Consider the following 21234-nt stretch of genomic DNA (forward strand, 5'->3'; position numbering starts at 1 on the left):
TTCCTTGTAGTTTTTTGCTTTAATGGTAAATGTCTGGTTGAAATGTTTTTTTTTAAATCAAGGAATTGAAAAAGCAGAGTCAAGATTTGGAATTTGATATCTCGGTAAAGGCTGTTTCCATTCTTCGCTATATAACTGATCACATTGACAGGTGAGTAACAGGATCACTGTTGTGTGTAATATTGATTGTCGATGAAGGATCACATTTAGAAAGCTGATTGAATTTTTTTTAAATTTTCTAAAATAAAAAGAGTATCAAGTTTGTGCTCGTTGAGATGCTGGTACTGGAATGGAAAGCAATATATCCCAGAATATTATCCCATGAAAGACTCTCAATGTCAAAAATCATGCTCTTTTAACTATATCAGAATGCTCTCGAATGACATTTCTACAGCAATATGATTGTATTATAGCTTAATTTAATTATTTGTTCATTTAGCACCTAGCTTGGTATTCCAAAAGGGGCGCCGCACGATTGGCAGCCCCACCAACAGCCCACGGACTTTGAGCCCCACCACGGGGCGTGGACTTAACATCGGAGCCGATCCCTTGCCTGGAATCGCTCCAACCGCGGACTTTACCATCGGGAGCTCTCAGTCTCGGGAGAGGCCGAGTCGGGAAGATCTAACGACCTAGAGGTTCAACCAGCCCCGGTGCGGGGTCCGAACACCGGCGCGGGAGAGCTGACATCCCCCCGATGCAGGAGCCGATCATCCCGACGCGGAAGGCCCAAACGTCGCTGGCTATGGGAGTCAAGATTGTCCCGTCAACGGAGGGCACGAGGCCCCCGACCGCGGGAGAGCAAAGAAGGGAAGCGATTTGAATTTTTTTTCGCCTTCCATCACAGTGAGGAATGTGGAGGAGTCACTGTGGTGGATGTTTATGTTAAAATGTATTTTGTGTGTTCCGTTGCTTTTTATTTTTTATGACTGACTTGGCACATGAAATTCCATGTATGTTGCAAAACATACTTGGCTAATAAAGTATTATTGTGATTGTTTGTGATTGCGATTGTGATTGTTAAAAGGTGAACTATATTTACTATTTTGTTTTTTTAACACAGTTAATTGGTGTTGTCATTTTTGTGCTTTGTGCTCCACAAGGCTCTTATATTCTGTACTTGTTTACACTTGTGCAACCACATAGCTGTGAGCAGCATTTCATGAGGACTTTTATGACTCTATTTGGTTGGGATATATACAGCCCTATTAAACACTGAGTTCTTGGGATCCTCAAATTAGATTTGTTGCACCTTCCTGCCTTTCATAGTTGCCCAACGATGATTGTGTTCTCAATCCCTTGGCCTAAATCTTTATATTTCCTCGGTGGAAATAAATTCTACTCCATAAGACATCCTAACTCCTCAAATTTTTATTTAAAAATTCTCCTTTGAAGCACCTTGCGAGATCTTAGGACTCGCATTAAAGGCAGTATGTAAAGTTCTAGGCATTTTTGGTTCTTTGCAGTTGCATCAGTTTTCTTTTAGATAGCTAACATATCATTTTGAATCAAAGATGTAGAGGCATGCACTTGAAGACAACTCCTCAAACTGAATTGTGCATAATAGATCTTCCCAGTATCCGGTTGTTACGAGATTGCTGTTTATAGGAACCTGCTGTGCTCAAATGAACTGGTTAATTTCCCACAGTGACTATATTTCAAGGCTTTGTATGGCACTTCAAAATGTTCCCAGGTAATAAAATGTTATATATATTTGCAAGTCTTTATATATATCTTAATTCCATATTTAAATAACCCAGCCAAATCCTTGTAATAACTTTGCAATAAGATGGGCGCCTGTATATGTGAACATCTGGTTTTCATTAGTGATGCTATTTTATTAAATTTTATTGTACATTGTGTCTCTTTACGTCAAGCTTGCCAATCAGTGTTCAGACACGGCTGCTGAACACCCACAATGTGCCATGCCTGCTGGTTCAGCTGGTGGATCATTGCCCCTGGAGGCGATACAATTCCAAAGGTAAATGTCCTGGTGTTAGCTGCCACAATCGTAGGTTACTTTGACAATCCAAACATGTTAAGGATTCCAATAAAAAGGTACTGCAGATGCTGGTTTATACCAAAGATAGACATAAAATGTTGTAGTAACTCAGCGGATCAAGAAGCATCTCTGGAGAAAATAGAAAGGTGATGTTTTAGGATGTCTTTCTTCAGACTATCTTCAGAATGCTAAGGATTCTGTTTCCCTTAATGAGTAATCACTGAAAATCACTGTGTTTGAGGTAATTACGCAGAGGATACGGTACTAATGTGGAAACATTGAATTATTGTAGATGGGCAAAAAGGTGGACGTGATAGGTGAAGGAGCACACTTCTGTGCTGCACAACTATGTGACTCTGAAACCTCAAATGCAATGTTCTGTAGTAGGGGTGTGTGCCACCGTCCTTTTATCTCACATTTACTCACTTACGAACTTGTGTTCCCGTGCTTCTCCATGCATCCTTCCTACGGATGTCTGAAGCCTTACTTTCATGTTCGAGGAACTGTAGGAAAATATGACATTTTGATCATGCCAAAGGAATCAAACACAAAAAATCAAACTCTGTATTGTTTTGTAAAATTAAAACAAAAATCCATCCCTACTTTGAGTCTCAATCATTTTCGGAGCTACAGGAAGAGGGTATCCGAGTGAGACTAGCTGGATTGCTCTTGATTGAGCAAAGACAAATTCAGTGGTCCAAATGGACTCCTTCAATTAAATGACCGATCTATAATTCTCAAATGTAATTAAAATTAGATATTATCTGTTGACCTTGGCCACAATGCCTGCATCCTATAATTGAATAGAAAACATTTGTGCAATAAATAGTAAACAGATGTAGTATAAATGAGAAATTAATTAATTCAGAAGATTATAAACAGCCAAAGAAAAGAGATTTTCTGAAGTGATTTTTTAAAATACATTTTTTGAAATCCAGTCTCTTCAGATTCTTGCTGAGGTAGTTCCTTGAGGGAAAGAGTAATGACAATTCAGCAGATTCATTTTGTTGCTTCAGGTTCAAAACATATACATGATTTGCTGCAGACATCATTGGTGAGCAATAGGGGACAGAAAATTGAGTGCAGCATTATTTAAATTATGCTCCTTTTGTATCCTGTGTGGTAAAATCTTCCACGTGCAATTTTAAACCTAATCATCTCAAAGTTATGAAAGGGAGGGAAGAGGCCTATAGGACACATTTTGAGTATTTTATGATGCTCCATTTGCCACACTATATGAAAGATGTGGAAGCTTTGTTGAGGGTGTGGAAGAAGTTGAAGAAGGGTCTCGACCCGAAACGCAACCTATTCCTTCTCTCCAGAGATGCTTCCTGTCCCGCTGAGTTACTCTGCTTTTTGTGTCTATCTTCAATTGGATGTTGCTTGGAGTAGAGTGCATTCATTATAAGGAGAAGCTGGACAAATGTGGATTGTGTTCTCTGGAGCATCAGAGGCTGAAGGGTGACATGATAGAAATACGTAAAATTGTGAGAGGCAGAGCAGAAGGATATGGACCTTTTGCAGGCTGATGGGTCTAACTAGATTCGTATCATGGTCGGTGCAGACAATGTGGGCTAAAGGTCCTGTTACTGCGCTATTCTATGTTCAGCATTCTTCATTCCACTGACCAGCTAATTAAGCGATGAATCCAAAGCTGTTATAAATTGTCCTGGTCCACTGGTGATTATGCAAGGTAATTTGAACAACATCCTTTTCTTCATCCAACACGCAAATCTCTTAGTTCATTCCCTGGACAAAATAATTAATTAATGTTATATCCAATATATTACTCTGGTCATTCACAATATTGTTATTTACATAATATAAATTTTATATTATAATACTGCAACTTTTACTAAAATAGCTCCCCCTTCTTTGGGTGTATTTGTATCCTAATAGGTGAATTACAGAAATATGCTGATGGCAAGTGGTATACAGTGCCCCTTGAAGATCATCTAAAAATAACAAAAGTGGATGGACAGGTCTGGATTGCATTGTACAACCTATTGCTGAGGCCTGATTGCCAGAAGAGTTATGATTTCAACAACTTCAACAAAACACAGTTGCTTAAGGTATAGTTTATCAGAAGGTATTGCTTGCCAATTTTGGTTAATCGGTCAAAAAATAATAGTTTCACATATAAGCTTTTGTTGTTATACTAGGATGAATTGTGTGGTTTATTTCCCGCTCTGCATATTCTTTGGGTACTTTACTGGTGTTTTATTTATCCCATGTAGTAAGGCAACAGGGAATGATTAATCTAATACTCTATCAATATTTATCCAGCCAATAATTGAGATACATTGGCAAAAGTGGTTTCCAATTCATTCTTTGATATTTGCTGAATTCATTGACCTCAAGCTGTATAAGGATATAAATCATCAGTTCAGTTACTCTGAGCTGGAAGGAGAAAAAATGAAAGATGGACACAAAATGTTGGAGTAACTCAGCGGGTCAGGCAACGGCTATGGACAAAAAGGATCAGTGATGTTTCAGGTCAGGACCCTTCTTCAGACTGAAAGGGGATGGGGGAGAGGAAAAGCTGGAGGTTCTTGCTTTAAATACTTATGAAACAACAGCAGGAGTAGCCGGTCAACTCCAGAGCCTACTCTGCCATTTAAGTGATAGAGATTTGTTTAAGTTCCTCCCTCCATATAGCCCCTTGCTTACCTGTTATTGTTGATAGAAAAGGCATAGAATGCTGGAATTACTCAGCAGGTCAGGCATCCCTGGGGAACATGGATAGGTGACATTTCGGGTCGTATGAAGAAGGATCCCCAAAATGTCACCTATGCATGTTCTCCAGGGACGCTGCCTGGTCCTCTGAGTTATTCCAACATTTTATGTCTTTCCTTGGCAAACCAGCATCTGCAATTCCTTGTTTCAACTTTATATGCTTTTTCAGTTGGATATTATCCTTAAATTCCTATGTTAGCCATTTTCATCTTTCTCATAGCAACTTTCTTCCTTTAATGGAATTTACCGAATTTGTGAACCATCAGCCAAAGTTGGGAGGCTAATGCGGCTTTTTCACGGGGCGACTTGACGCAAGATGTAACCAGAGTGAAGTGGTCGTGGTCTAGCACGATATCACACGATATAACGGGGGGGTAGATAAAGAGTTCCCACGGTACTCGGCATTTCTGTTATTTGCGAGTGACTTGTCCGTCTCCCGAGCTTTCCCGTTAAATCTTGAATGAACATTGTGAAGTGTTGTTAAATCATCACGTGGCACAAATGATGTCACTTTTTTTTCACACACTATAAATATCCTCCCTTGGTTGAATTGGCTCATTTGGAGACATGTTTTACTGTGTATGTGGGAGACACAGATGGACTGAGCACAGTACCTCAGTCTCAGCCTGTGTAAGAGGGAGGGAGGGAGAGAGAGAGAGAGGCACACACAAGGTTGATGTGAAATCTCACCTGCCTGTTTCAGTGACAGACACCCGCCGCCAGTAAATGAAGACACCCCCATCTGCCTCCCCCTCCTCTCCCTCGACTCCCCCACCTTTCCCTCCCAACTCCAGTCCTGTCCCGACCCCCTGGGAAACTGAATAGAGCAACAATCAACTGCTGCCTGTGCGCTGATATGACAATAAAGGCTACTTTACTTTACTTTACTTTACTTTACTGAGTTAAAGAGTTCCCACGGTAGACTGTAAAACTGGGACCCTGGTTCTGGACTCCCCCAACATCGGGAACATTCTTCCTGCATCTAGCCTGTCCAATCCCGTAGATACTGATTAGACCGGTATCTATTTATTTACTTTATTAATGATTTCAATTAAATATTGGGAACATCAGGCCGCAAACGTTATTTCTTGAGTGTTAGTGCTGGACTTTGACTCGACCTTCCTAGTTAGCCGGCGCCTGAGACTGAGCCAAGCAATGTCCAGACCTGACTTCAACACAAAGTGATGGAGGAACTCAAAGGGTCAGGCTCGTCCAACGCTCTGTGTTTTGCTCGTGATTCCTGCGTCTGCAGTTCCTCGTGTCTACAGACCAGAGTTGCCACTTGACTCCGAGATGACCATCACAGAGCATACGGAAGATAGACACGAAATGCTGGAGTAACACAGCGGGACGGGCAGCATCTCTGGAGAGAAGGAATGTGTGACGTTTCGGTTCGAGACCCTTCTTCAGAGTCTCGTCCCGAAACGTCACCCATTCCGAGGGTCTCGAATGAGGTAGGTAGTAGTTCAGGAATGCTCTGTGGTTGGTGTTAGGATGGTTCAGTTACATAAGTGCTCAAATGTAGGCACCGTTTTCGCAGTGGAAGCTCCGAGACTGTGCAGCGGGCGATTGTCGTGTTGGCTGGGACTCCTGTTATCCATGCAGGGGATTGACCTCAGTCTGAAGAAGGCTCTCGACCCGAAACGCCACCCGTTCCTTCTCTCCAGAGTTGCTGCCTGTCCGGCTGAGTTGCTCCAAGCAACTGGTGTCTATCTTCAAAGGACTGACCACCGGGCTGGATGTCGGGGCTGGCGTGTTGCGTTTCACAGACCAAACTGTCCAATTAATGGTAACAGATGGGCACTGAGGGAAGTCCCCCCCCCCCCCCCTCTCTGTTTATCTGCCCTTTCTTTAACTTTTGTGCCTCTATGCAAGTATCTCGCGAGCCATCCCAGACTGCCCATTTCTGCTCCCCCTCGTCTTTAATAACTACATTTCCCTAACAATTACTATCTTTGTTAGTTATAGGAGCAAAATTAGGCCATTCGGTCCATTAAGTCCACTCCACCATTCAATTGCGGCTGATCTATCTCTCCCTCTCAACCACATTCTCTTGCCTTCTCCCCATAACCTCCTGACAGCCGCACTAATCAGGAATGTATCTATCTCTGCCCCTATTCTTCACCCTTTTGACAGTAGTTTTGTTTTATTGGAGACGCGGGAGACAGCGGATGCTGGAATACTGAGCAAAACACGAAGTGCTGGAGGAACTCGGTGCATTTGTGTTTAAGAAGGAACTGCAGATGCTGGAAAATCGAAGGTACACAATAATGCTGGAGAAACTCAGCGGGTGCAGCAGCATCTATGGAGCGAAGGAAGTAGGCAACGTTTCGGGCCGAAACGTTGCCTATTTCCTTCGTTCCATAGATGCTGCTGCACCCGCTGAGTTTCTCCAGCATTTGTGTGTGTGGGTGGAAGTAGGGGGGAGGGGGAGGGGGGGGGGGAGAGAGATAAGGCAGCCTGAAGAAAGTGCCGCCTGTCCATTTCCCTCCGTAGTTGCTGCCTGGCCCGCGGAGTTCCTACAGTCTTAGAAACTGCTTTAGACAAAAAGAGACACAAACTGCTGGAGTAAAAAAGCTCAGCAAGTGAGGTACCTGAACACTCAAAAATGAAAAAGAATGAAAATGTGATTATTTCACCTCCCTTCAACTATTTTGTGTTTCAGCATGAGAGGGATTATAACATTAGAGACATTCATCTTGTAGTGTTGTGTTAATGAAGAATTGCAGACATCAATCTGATAGTAAAAAATATATTTATTTAACAATGAGGTAAAACAAGCACTGACAATCAAACTGCTCAGTTACTCACCGTTCGCAGGAGTTCCCACGGTACCCGCAAGAGTTATTACGGATATCGCACGGATATCGCACTGGCCACTATGTTCATACAATGTTGCAATGCTCAACCACAAGTGTACAAGTCACTCTTGGAGAAATTCAAACTTTCTTGAATTTTCTCCCGAGTGACCAAGCTACACGATTACCTGCCGTTAGCGCTACGGTGGTCCACGGTGGTCCACGAATGCCGTACTGTTATCGCACGAGGTTCCCACGATGTTAAACTCTGGTTAACTCTTGCGTCAAGTCGCCCCGTGAAAAAGCCGCTTAAATATGAATCTAATCTAAATCCCCATCCCAAAGATTTCTCTCTAAAATTGGTGATTGTAATGGCCATTAATTGGCAGCAGAGGGAGGTATTCTTGCATATTTTCAGCTACATCTTGTATTTTAATAGAATTGCTTTCAAGGGAGTATGCATGAATTAAAAATTGACTGCTTTTAGACAAGTGTGCACAAATTCATTAAAAACATATTTTTTAAGTGATAAATGGCCAATGGGGGACTTGTGGCTGGCAAATCCAACTTGACTTATTTCCCGAAGGTGTATAAAAATACTGGAGAAACTAAGCGGGTGAGGCAGCATCTATAGAGCGAAGAAATTGCTGACGTTTCAGGTCGAGTCCCTTCTTCAGACTGATGTCGGGGTGGTGGGGGCGGGAAGAAGAAAGGAAGAGGCAGAGACAGTGGGCTGTGGGAGAGCTGGGAAGGGGGGTTGAAAGAGAGAGAAAGTAAGGACTACCTGAAATTGGAGAAGTCAATGTTCATACCACTGGGGTGTAAACTACCCAAGCAAAATATGAGGTGCTGCTCCTCGAATTTACGGTGGCACTCACTCTGGCCATGGAGGAAGCCCAGGACAGAAAGGTGGGATTCGAAATGGGAGGGGGAGTTGAAGGGCTGAGCCATCAGGAGAATAGGGTTGGTTATTGCGAACTGAGCGAGGGTGTTGGGCGAAGCGATCACCAAGCTTAGTCTCACCAATGCAGAGCAGTTGACACCTAGAGCAGCAGATGCAATAGATGAGGTTGGAGGAGGTGCAGGTGAACCTCTGCCGCACCTGGAAAGGCTACTTAGGTCCTTGGATGGAGTTCAGGGGGGAGGTAAAGCGACAAGTATAGCATTTCCTGTGGTTGCAAGGGAAAGTACCAGGGGAGGGGGTGGTTTGGGTGGGAAGGGACGAATTGACCAGGGAGTTACGGAGGGAGCGGTCTCTGCGCAACGCCAAAAGGGGTGGAGATGGGAAGATGTGGCCTGTGGTTGGATCCCGTTGGAGGTGGCGAAAATGTTGGAGGATTATCTGTTGTATGTTACGGCTGGGTAGGGCGGAAGGTGAGGACAAGGGGGACTCTGCCCTTTTTACGAGTGGGGTGATGGGGAGTGCGAGCAGTGTTACGGGGTATAGAAGAGACCATGGTGAGAGCCTCATCTATAGTCGAAGACTGGAACCCCCGTTCCCTAAAGAATGAGGACATCTCCAATGCCCGGGTTTGGAACACCTCATCCTGGGTGCAGATGCGGCGTAGACGGAGGAACTGGGAGTAGGGGATAAACTCCTTACAGGAAGCAGGGTGGGAATAAGTGTAGTCCAGATAGCCATGGGAGTCAGTGGGTTTATATTAGATGTCGGTCAGCAGTTGTTAACTGCGATGGAGATAGTCTTTCCAGAATGTGTTTTCTGATTTGTTTCATCTTCAGTGGCTAATTTTTGCCATAAAATGGTTTTGATGGCATTCTTCTACAGTCATACCCAATTGTTTTAAAATATATAATTTTAGAAAGTAATTATTGCAAATTATCAGTTTTCTGATGAATGGACCAAATACTCTTCCTTGCCATGCACCATGCAACGAATAGTCCAACATTGATTGCACACAACTCCTTTGGATGAATGGTGAGATTTAGATAGCAACCACCTCTGTGGCCACTCGTTGACAGGTGAATATATTGATGTACTTTGTTCTCTTGCTACCTCGCTCAAGATTTTATGTGGTGAGCACCAATTCACCTGGAGGTTTGCATTTGCTGGCATATCAGAAGGAAACTTTGCCTAATTTACTGTCAAAAAACAGTTTCCTTTGTGTCTCAGCACAAGTTCTGTAAGACATGTGGTAGATATATGAACTCTCCATTACTTCCCAAATGTTTAATTTATTCTGAAATTAATTACAGGCTTTATCTTTTCTAGTTTGGAGAAGGGGCTGCCAGGCTGTAAATCTATAATAAGAACATACCAAATAGTCAAATGTAGGCCATACTGACCTTGTGTCTGCTCGCCATTCAATAAGATCCTGGCTGATCTTTGATGTCAGTGCCAACAATCTAACAATCAAAGAACCTTTATTAATGTGTCAGTGAAGCACCATTGTGGGTTTTTCAAGGATAGTGGATATCTTGTTATAAAAAATGTGTGTTGCACAATATAACTGTTTACTGGCACGAGTGCATTGTTTCCTCGCTAATTGTCTACACTATCAAGCTTATAGCAGTGGTTTGGTTCAAGCTACACCACAGGCCCTGAACATGCAGTGACATGAAGCACAGTTATTCTGTATTCTTATTCTGCAGAAGTTCAGGTTTGGGTTTATTAGGAAGACTCTCTCTAACTTCTACAGGTGCACAGTCGAGAGCATGCTGACCGGTTGCATCGTGGCTTGGTTCGGCAATTTGAGCGCCCTGGAGAGGAAAAGACTACAAAAAGTAGTAAACACTGCCCAGTCCATCATCGGCTCTGACCTTCCTTCCATCGAGGGGATTTATCGCAGTCGCTGCCTCAAAAAGGCTGGCAGTATCATCAAAGACCCACACCACCCTGGCCACACACTCATCTCCCTGCTACCTTCAGGTAGAAGGTACAGGAGCCGGAAGACTGCAACAACCAGGTTCAGGAATAGCTACTTCCCCTCAGCCATCAGGCTATTAAACCTGGCTCGGACAAAACTCTGATTATTAACAACCACTTTCTGTTATTTGCACTTTATTTGCAGTTTATTTATTCATGTGTGTATATATTTATATCATGGTATATGGACACATTTATCTGTACTGTAGTAAATGCCTTACTATTTTTCTGTGTGCTTAAGCAAAGCAAGAATTTCATTGTCCTATACAGGGACACATGACAATAAACTCACTTGAACTTGAACTTGAACTTATTGTTAAATATACCGAGTTGCAGTGAGAAGCTTTATTTTGCATACTCTATAAACAAATCAGATAATATTGTACAAAATACAATCAGCCAAACTTAAGTCTGAAGAAGGGTCGCGACCCGAAACATCACCCATTCCTTCTTTCCAGAGATGCTGCCTGTCCCGCTGAGTTACTCCAGCATTTTGTGTCTACCTTTGATTTAAACCAGCATCTGCAATTCTTTCCTACACATCAAGTACAACAGGTACAGCAAATGTAGAGCGAAGCAGGGATTATTAGCCACCATTACCTACTATTGATCCTGTTTGTGTCCAAAACTACATACAGAACTTTCAGCTGCACTTATGTTGTCCACTATGAGCTCCAGTTACCTCCTACATCCCTAAAACATGCTGGTTGGTTGATTAATTGGACAATGTAAAACAGCCCCAATATGTGCAAACAAGCAAATGCAGATCTACTACAAAAAAAAAGTGCTGGAGTAATTCAGCAGTTCAGGCAATATCTTGGACAATATGGATAGGTGATGTTTTGAGTCGGGGCCTTTCTTGAGACTGATTGTAGGGTGGGGGAGGAAGAGATCTAGAAGAGAGGAGGGGCGTGAAAAAATGTGTACAGTATAATTCTATGACAGTATAATTAACAGCATAATTCTCTATGACAGTATAATTCTCTCACACTTAATTTCTATGACTGCTTACTGTATGGCTGTACTGTGAATATTTAATCATTTGGCAGTGGAACATTTCGGCACATCTTAAAAATATGAATGTCATTCTAAGTTTCCTTTCAGTCCTCCCCCTTTTACTTCTGCAGGAGACATGGCGTGGGGCCACCGAGGACAAAGGCAGACCCGGTGGAGGGCCACCAAAGACGAAGGGGGAACTGGCAGGGGTTGGGAAGGGTGGGTGGCTGCTGTCATGTGCAGTGGCAGGGAGCAGATTCTGTACTTTTGTTCATTCTCGACACTTGTGTACTGCCTAGGTTGTATGCAAAACAAAGCATTTCACTGTACCTAGGTATTCTAGGTACGTGACAATAAAATATAATTCATTCATTCATACACTTTCCTTTCTGGTGAGAAGTTGCATATTGTGTACCCTCACAGCCAATAATTTACATAAATTTGTGATTTATGAGGTTTGTTATGTACAGTGAGAAATTAAAATGTGTCATTTTGAGAATGTCCTCTTATAATAAATAGATACCAATTCTAGTAGTCCTTAATGATCTATTGTCACATTCAACTATTTGAATTAAATGTTCTACAACAGTATCCTCTATTCTTCAGCTTCAAGGATTCCTAACTGAAGTTCTCATTGATCAGCTACCCAACCTGGTGGAATTACAACGCTTTCTAAGCCATCTTGCCATGGTAGACCCACCTCCGACAAAGAAGAATCTCATCTTAGAACAGGTAAGATGTTAGATGTTATGCTACAATTCACCACCATAAAAAGTGTTAGAAAGGCAACAACTTTTAAATAAACGGAATCTCCTATAAATGACAATTATAGCATTAATTTTGCAAATGTTATATCCAAATCTTTTTTTCCAAAGTCTTAATCATATACCTATCCTGGACTAGTTAAAAAAGATCTTCTACTAAATTTGAAAAACCTTTTCGCCCATACATCAAGAATTGGGTACGGAGAAATGCTTCCATTACATAAGATTTACATGGTCTGCTCACACAAAGCTGAATTCACATATGTGTTACAAGGGACCCTTTGTGTGTACTGTTCAGTAAAGTAGACGTGGACACACAACATCTAATGTTAGTAGAAAATTCCCACATACGTGATTAGTCCAGTGTTGGTTGTAATCCTATGTGCTGCATATATTTTGTAAAGTTAGTTTCAAAATGGGCATCAAGATTGACTGATGCAATGTGGTCAGTGGTATTATTAGCAGATAGCTTAGTAAGTCTCTGAGTTCATAGAGGAAAATACTTCTGATTCTTCTATTGAAAGAATAGATTTATATTTTAAACATTTTCTGCCAAGTATTTAACCTTTCTAGTCCAGATAGAATTATAAGGCTCTAAACACGCTTAATATTTGAAGCCCTTGTCACCAAGATTGCATGACAATGTCAAGTCTTATTCCTGCCACAGTGGGTTGTCATTTAGCTGAACTGTGCCCTTTTTGTGTTTAAAAAGATTGGTTTATGTTTCTTTGGGTTGTTTAGGATACAATATTTATCATCTTGATTTGCAGTCTGCCTTTGATGTTAAAAATAGAAGCTGAATTATAAATTATAAACTTTTTTAATTCAGCAACACAAACTGCGATTTAACAATCACTATTTTGGCCTAAAGAATTTTTTCAGAGTTCCAAGCTTCTCAAATGCCTGAGATGTGAATCTCACTTGGAAGGATTTTCATCCACCCTACTTTACCAAACATGATTTTCATTGTGAACTTATAATCAACAATGGACCAGGATTAGTTTCGTTAACTTGCCCAGAAATTTTTCAAAAAACACACTAGGGAATCTCCAGCTCAATCTAATGTATTTGCTATGTTATTAGACTGGGCCAGCAATATTCCTGTTGCATGCTGACTTCATAAGGAAGTAAATGTTTGGGAAGGAAAGTTGAACTGCAGTGGAAATACATCCTTGTTGATCAGTGGCACTGATCCTTGTTGCTCAGTACCAAAGAGCAGCCATAATCTGAAACCATACCAAACTCTGTCTGTTATAATTCACTTTAGCAGGCTGGGAAATTGGCAGAGAGAGAAGAAAAAAACCCACTGGTGAACTTGCAAATATTTTTATTCCTTTTAATATTTTGACTGTAAACAGTTCAATATTAAACAATTGCAGTAAAGAAGGCAATCTTTTTTGGTCACCATCTTTCTTCAATTAATGACAGTGATATTTTCGATTCAAACATGGACTTTATTAATAAGGAGAGATAGCTCTAATGATGAGATGAGAGGCCCTTCTCAATTAAAATTGTGTTAAGAACATTGAAGCACCTTTCTGTGAAGAATCCATGCAAACAGCGTAGCAATTAATTGGTTAGATTTTGAGATGAGTAAAAATATTCTACAGATTATCAAGGTGAGTATAATGTGCCAAAAGATATATGGATAAATCTTTGTGCTATTTAATTTGATATGATGTTTACGTTTTACGTCTGTCTCTTTCCCCTTTCTGCTGCAAGGTTCCTGAAATCCGAGATAGGATTTTTCGCGAGAACTCAAACAAATGGAAAGCTATTGCCAAGCACCTAGTGAAAACTGCATTTAACCCTTCTGAGCAGGAGTTGCTTCAACAGGCACACAGGTATGATTGAACGTTTGTTGTTTCACTTCTGGATTTAAAATTAAGGATATGGTTCTATACACATACAGATTGGATTTACCCAGTGCTAGAATTATGTAGAGGATTGTATTGAGAGGAAATAAACATTAAACAATGTTTTTACTATGGAATACAGAGAAATGTATTTTCAAATCAGTATAATATTATTAACAACAAAAGTTGGATGATAATATGATAAACATTAGAATTGCTGGGAAAACTCAGGCAATCAAGCAGTAATAATGGTAAGAGAAGCCATTTGACGTTTCAGGTCAAAGAACCTTCATTAACCAGTTTCTTTTTTGTTTCAGATTCCTACATCTGTAGTTTTATTTATTTTCCATTTTAGTTCAGAATATGTAGCCATATAACAAGTTTTAATAATGCTGTTTAACTCAACCCATTCACACTCAACTTTGGTTGAAAATACCATATACAGTGCATTCAGAAAGTATTCAGACCCCTTCAATTTTTGCACATTTTATTACGTTACAGCCTTATTCTAAAATTGATTAAATTATTTTTTTAATCATGAATCTACACAATACCCCATAATAAAAAAGCGAAAACAGGTGTTTAGAATTTTTTGCAAACTAATTAAAAATAAATAACTGAAATATCACATTTACATAAATATTCAGACCCTTTGCTATGACTCTCAAAATTGAGCTTAGGTGCATCCTGTTTCCATTGATTATCCTTGAGATGTTTCTACAACTTGATTGGAGTCCATCAGTGGCAAATTATATTGATTGTACATGATTTGGAAAGGCACACACCTGTCTATATAAGGTCTCACAGTTGACAGTGCATGTCAGAGCAAAAACCAAGCCATGAAGACGAAGGATTTGTCCGTAGGCCTTCGAGCAGGATTGTGTCAAGACACAGATCTGGGGAAGGGTATAAAACAATTTCTGCAGCATTGCAGGTCCTGAAGAGCACAGTGGCCTCCATCATTCGTAATTGGAATAACTTTGGAACCACCAGGACTCTTCATAGAGGTGGTCGCCCGGCCAAACTGAGCAATCGGGGGAGAAGGGCCTTGGTCAGGGAGGTGACCAAGAACACGATGGCATAACTCCAGAGTTCCTCTGTGAAGATGGGAGAAACTTCCAGAAGGACAACTGTATCTGCAGCTATCCACCAATCAGGCCTTTATGGTAGAGTGGCCGGACGGAAGCCACTCATCAGTAAAAGGCACATGACAGCCTGTTTGGAGTTTGCCAAAAGGCACCTAAACAAGATTCTCTGGTCGGATGAAACCAAGATTGAACTCTTTGGCCTGAATACCATGCGTCACATCTGGAGGAAACCAGGCACCGCTCATCACCTGGCCAATACCATACCTATGGCGAATTTCAGTATATTGGTGGCAGCCTCATGCTGTGGAGATGTTTTTCAGTGGCAAGAACTGGGAGACTAGTCAGGATCGAGGGAAAGATGAACGGAGCAAAGTACAGAGAGATCCTTGATGAAAACCTGCTCCAGAGCACTCAGGACCTCAGTCTGGGTCGGACGTTTGCCTTCCAACAGGACAATGACCCCAAGCACACAGCCAAGACAACGCAGGTGTGGCTTCGTGACAAGTCTGTGAATGTCCTTGAGAGTCCCAGCCAGAGCCTGGACTTGAACCCGATCGAATATCTCTGGAGGGACCTGAAAATAGCTGTGCATCGACGCTCCCCATCCAGCCTGACAGAGCTTGAGAGGATCTGCAGAGAAGAGTTGGAGAAATTACACAAATACAGGTGTGCCAAGCTTGTAGCGTCATATCCAAGAAGACTTGAGGCTGTAATCGCTGCCAAAGGTGCCTCAACAAAGTACTGAGTAAAGGGTCTAAATACTTATGTAAATGTGATATTTCAGTTATTTATTTTTAATTACTTTGCAAAAATTTCTAAACACCTGTTTTTGCTTTTTTTATTATGGGGTATTGTGTGTAGATTGATGATAAAAAAAAGAATTTAATCCATTTTAGAATAAGGCTGTAAATTAACAAAATGTGGAAAAAGTGAAGGGGTCTGAATACTTTCTGAATGCACTGTACAAGGAGATAGTTTGTACTTTTAATTTTAAGTCTCAAACATGATCTTCAAACATGTTTCCTTTCAAATACATTCGTATGCACTGAGGTGAAAATACTTGGGCTAGAAAACGTATTCTTCCATGTTAGACACTGAAAACCTACATGAAACAAGCCTCCTTGCTTAGATGAAGCAATATGAGGTGGACACAAAATGCTGGAGTAACTCAGCGGGTCAGGCAGCATCTTTGGAGAGAAGGAACGGGTGACTTTTCAGGTTGAGACCCTTCTTCATACTCAGCATTTTGTGTCTACCTTTGATTTAAACCAGCAACTGCAGTTCTTTCCTACACCTGAAGCAATATGAGACCCACTTCCAAGTTGGGCAATTTATGTTTGATCGGCAGAAAATTGACTTTTAGATTAGGCAATAGCTTGAGTAATTCAAACTTGCTTAAAGGACTGTATGTCTGTCGCAACTCCAATTTCCACTTACGATGGCTCCGATTCCAGCACAATATTGGATGGAGACAGACACAAGCTCTTTTTATCCTGACCTATCATGGTACATTTAATGCAATTTTAAAAAGTACATTTGAGATTTCACTTCCATGCTAACTACTCTGGTGTTACGTGCAAATAGTAAAATTTCAAAGACAGGATAGAGATAAGGTTCAATACCCACTATTGCTGGTTGGAGTTGAATAACCTCGTTAGCTAGGACCTTAATAACTACGAGACTGGAGAAAATCCCTTTAGTTTAAGTTGAACTAATCAATTGACCCATAAATGAAAGTAAAATGCAATAATTCTTTACACTCTGACTTTCATGCTTTATAATCACTAATCATTGTGGGAAAATATATTTCTGTAGATTGCAATTCCTCCTGCATTGATATTGTGAATAGTCAATGGTTCACAGGTGGCCATTAATGAATAAATGACATTCAATTTCTACCACGTCTGAAGAAAGGTCTCAACCCGAAACGTCACCTATTCCTTTTCTCCAGAGATGCTGTCTGACCCCCCGAATGTTACTCCAGCTTTTTGGATCTATCTTCCATATTTGCTGATCAGTACAAAATCACACAAAATACGAACCAGAGAGAATTGGAGAGGTGTACCTATGAAACAAATTGCCATGTTTGTTAATGTCATTATCAAGCTGTTTAACTGAGGCACTGAAAAGTAATTCATGCTGCAGAATCACACAATGTAATCCCTTCTGATGCACAGATTGGCAGAAACTTACAATCTGAATGTGATGGAGAATCTAATTCCAGAGCGCCCAAAATGTGGATATTGTGGAGAAGAGGCAGCAAAGCGCTGTTCCCGATGCCAGATTGAATGGTACTGTGCGAGGTAAGAGAGTCAAATTTAAATAGCTCAGTGAGAAAAGGATTCTTGGTTTGCAGGATCAATTCCACAAGAAAATCAAAGTAAAATTATATGTTACTTCTTGCTCAAAACTAATGTGGAGTTGTAGATAGTGAGGAAGGTTGTCAAATTATACGGCAGGATGTAGATCGGCTATAGAAACAGTTGGAGAGCGGCAGATGGAGTTTAATCTCAGCAAGTGTGAGATGGTGCATTTTGGGAGGTGGAAAGTAAGGGGAAAGTGTACAGTTAATGGCAAGAACCTTAACAGCATGAATGTAAAGAGGGATTCTGGGGTCATAGCTCCCTGAAAGTGACAACCCAAGTAGAACGAATGATGAAGAAGACACATTTGGTATGCTTGCCTTCATCAATCAGGATATTGAGTACACGAGTCTCATGAAATCATGTTGCAGCTTTACAGCACTTTGTTTAGGCCACATTTGGAGTATTGTGTGTAGATCTGGTCGCTCCATTATAAGAAGGGTGTGAAGACCTTGTAGAAGAGGTTTACCTGAATGCTCCCTGAATTAGAGGGTATCAGCTGTAAACTGGCAAAGATAGGCTTCAGCAGCTCAAAGCATTATAAAATACATCAAACGTATCTCTTGGGATTTCTAGCAGGCAAACAATATGCTAAGCATCTTCTTTGGACTCCTCATATAGACTACGTTAATTCTCATTTGATCTTCCTAGCAAAACCCGTGTAGCTATACCTTCCTAAAGCTGACATATTGCTGTCCCTGGCCATCTATCCTAGCTGCAGACATATATGTCTCTGTGCAAAACAAACAGTTCGGAAAGATGGCGCTGATGTCAAAGATGATTTTGAATGGCTGAGCAGGCATGAGGAGTTGATTGGTCTTTTCCTGCTACTGCTTCTTGCACCTCTACATTAGCTTCAGTTACTAGTGCAGGTACTTGGAGCTGACAGATACAATAATGAATGAATGAATGAATGAATGAATAAGTTTATTGGCCAAAGTATTCACATACAAGGAATTTTCCTTGGTGCTCCACCCGCAAATACAATACAATACAATACAACACCATTTATTGTCATTTGAGCCTCAGTGACAACATGACATACAGTGACAGTTAGGAATGACACATAAAAGATTAAGCATTAATAATAAAACATTATTGATTAATGCAGGGAACATCTCTTCATCACCTCTGTTGTCATCTTCAGTGGGTTGGGTTTGGCTCTGGTGCAAGGTGGTATATTCTCTCAGTTCTGCAATAATAAAGGTCAAAGAACCTGTGAAGGAGAGGAGATTGGTAAATGGAGTGTTCATGAATGTATAAATGATACTTTATTGTCACATACCTAGGTGCACTGAAATTCTTTATTCTACAATACACAAAATATGCATGTATTTTGGGGAAGTTGTGTAAGAATGATGTATGTGTTTGTAATTGGTTGAGCAATGAAAAGTGATCTCTAATGAATGCTGGGCAATGATTTTAAAAATGATGATTGTCACATTGTACATTTGCCCTTTAGTCCATTCATGTGAGGCACAGGAGAGAATCCTAAATCTGTGCTAATCAATCCCAAGATCTGATTAATTGGTGTCTTGTCAAGGGTTTCATCCCAAAATCTTGCCTATTTCCTTCGCTCCATAGATGCTGCCTCACCTGCTGAGTTTCTCCAGCACTTTTGTCTACCTTAGATTTTCCAGCATCTGCAGTTCCTTCTTAAACTAATTAATTGGGATACTGTTTAATAATGAATGTTTATTCTTTTTCAGAGAGTGTCAGGTGAAGCACTGGGCGAAGCACAAGAAAGCCTGTGATCTGATGGCTGGTGCCGTAAAAGCATGACTGCGGTATTGGAAATCATTCAGCAGAAACCAAACTAATGATGGCCTGGTTGCAATTTCTGAGAACTAGGAACTGAATAGAACTATGCAGTTCCAATTGCGGAGTTGTACATCTGTTGGGTATTCCCACTATTGAGCATGGCACATACTGTATGCTGATAGTATAGCCATCTGGATTTCCCATTTGTTCAGAAATGGTTAGCAGGTAGCAATGGATTTTGAACAAACTACTTATGAAGCAGGCCACTAACATTGAGCTGCAGAATGGCAGTCTCCTTCATATCATTGTGGATTTAGGAGAGCAAGCTTAATATATAAAACAATTTTATTTCTGGTGCAAGTTTCTTCTGCAAAGTTCAAAAGAAAAAGTGATTTTCTAGAAAATATTTTTAAGGAAGTTGAGTTTCACGCTTTTTTAGTGGTTTTTGTCAAATTGCTATTATTTTGGGGTCTGTGAAAGCAATTTGAATAGTGACATGGGGACTGGGGATCTGTGAGATTGGAAAGATGGTGCTCAGAGCATTGCGATGAAATACACATTTAAATCAATTTAAATGTTTCCAACTGCTAGCATTTCAAATACCACAGAAATTGAAGGACTATTTGGTTCCCTCAGCAGTTTTCAACATGCACACGTCAGTTGGTGCTGCTCGTGGGAAAATGTCTGAAACCAGCCAATGCATACAGAAAGACAAGTCTGTATATTTTCTTAAATATGTTAACATTTCAGGTATCAAGATTATATTACTTGTGGAGTAACCTTTGGTACTGCAACGTTTTGAATACACAGAGAAGTGGGACATACATTTCCACCATTGTTGTCAGCAGAAGTGTTTGAAAGGGGGTTATTGGTAGCATCACAAACATTATTAGGTCAATTCTTGTCTGCAATTTAACCAAAACAAAATTAAGCAGATTGAGCTGAAATTAAAATAAAAAATATTGTGTTGTGGTCATTTGCTGCTTAATTTCTACCACTAACAGAAGTTTACAGATTAACGTGAAGCCATAAATTGACATGCTGGCAATACATTTATAATATTCATCTTATAAGCAATTAACTTCAGTGCCTAGTTAGGGAGCAGATGGATATAAAATGGAAGACAGGTATGCAGCTAATAATGTAGCAGGAACAGCAACATTAGATCGTGAAGGTGTCTATGAATGGCCATTTTGAAAAATTGAAATTATTGAGAAATATCTATGAGATTACTACTGACCCTTAATCAGTTGTGATGCACCTATCACATTCGTTTTTGAGATCCAATGAGATGCTGGGCCTCATACATCAGTCCAGCAAGAAAAGCTACCTTAAAACCTATAGACCAATTGGCAAAAGAAGAATATTGCCAGAAAAATATCTGATAAAAATGATCATTACTTGATATGCTGTATTTCCCAGTTGATCCTGGGAGTTCCATAGAGTCATACAGCATAGAAACAGGCCCTTCAGCCCAATTCGTTCATGCCGACCAATATGCCTATATTCGCAAGTATCATTTATCTGTATCATTGATCAATATCTTTCCAAATGTTCCCAGTCCATGTACTTGTTCAAATGTTTTTTAAAAGATTGTTATTGTACTTGCCTCCACCACTTCCTCTGGCAGCTCATTCCATATACGTATAACCTGTTGTGTGGGAAAAAGTTGCTGTCAAATTCCTATTAAATCGTGACCTTCTCTCCTTAAGCCTGTGTCCTCTACTTCTTGATCTCGTAACCTTGTTGGGTAAAAGACTGTAAATTCATGATTTTATTCTCCTCTATAACATCTCCTTTCAGTCTCCTGCAATCCAATGAATATTTGGCATCTAGCCTGCCCAGCCTCTCCCTATAACTCAGTCCCTTGAGTCCTGGGAATGTCCTTGTGAATCTTTTATGCACTCTTTCCAGCTAAATGGCATCTTTCCTAAACCTGGATGACCAAAACTGAATGCAATATTCCAAGGATATGTCTTGTACAAC

The 21234-nt window shown here is 40.6% G+C and overlaps 1 protein-coding gene across 1 annotated transcript in view; it reads left to right on the forward strand.

Moving 5' to 3' along the window:
* zmynd10 (zinc finger MYND-type containing 10) overlaps nucleotides 1–20964 on the forward strand; it is a 31925-nt gene extending 10961 nt beyond the window's left edge. Inside the window, exons 6-12 of the mRNA XM_033036766.1 lie at nucleotides 63–151; nucleotides 1878–1981; nucleotides 3902–4074; nucleotides 12023–12148; nucleotides 13903–14024; nucleotides 17302–17427; nucleotides 19197–20964. Coding sequence (XP_032892657.1) covers nucleotides 63–151; nucleotides 1878–1981; nucleotides 3902–4074; nucleotides 12023–12148; nucleotides 13903–14024; nucleotides 17302–17427; nucleotides 19197–19269 — 813 coding nt within the window. The 3' untranslated portion in view covers nucleotides 19270–20964. The remainder of the gene's footprint in view (nucleotides 1–62; nucleotides 152–1877; nucleotides 1982–3901; nucleotides 4075–12022; nucleotides 12149–13902; nucleotides 14025–17301; nucleotides 17428–19196) is intronic.
* The last annotated feature ends 270 nt before the right edge of the window (nucleotides 20965–21234 follow it).

The sequence above is a fragment of the Amblyraja radiata genome, chromosome 18 (genome assembly GCF_010909765.2).
Source record: "Amblyraja radiata isolate CabotCenter1 chromosome 18, sAmbRad1.1.pri, whole genome shotgun sequence".
Classification (NCBI taxonomy): Eukaryota; Metazoa; Chordata; class Chondrichthyes; order Rajiformes; family Rajidae; genus Amblyraja; species Amblyraja radiata.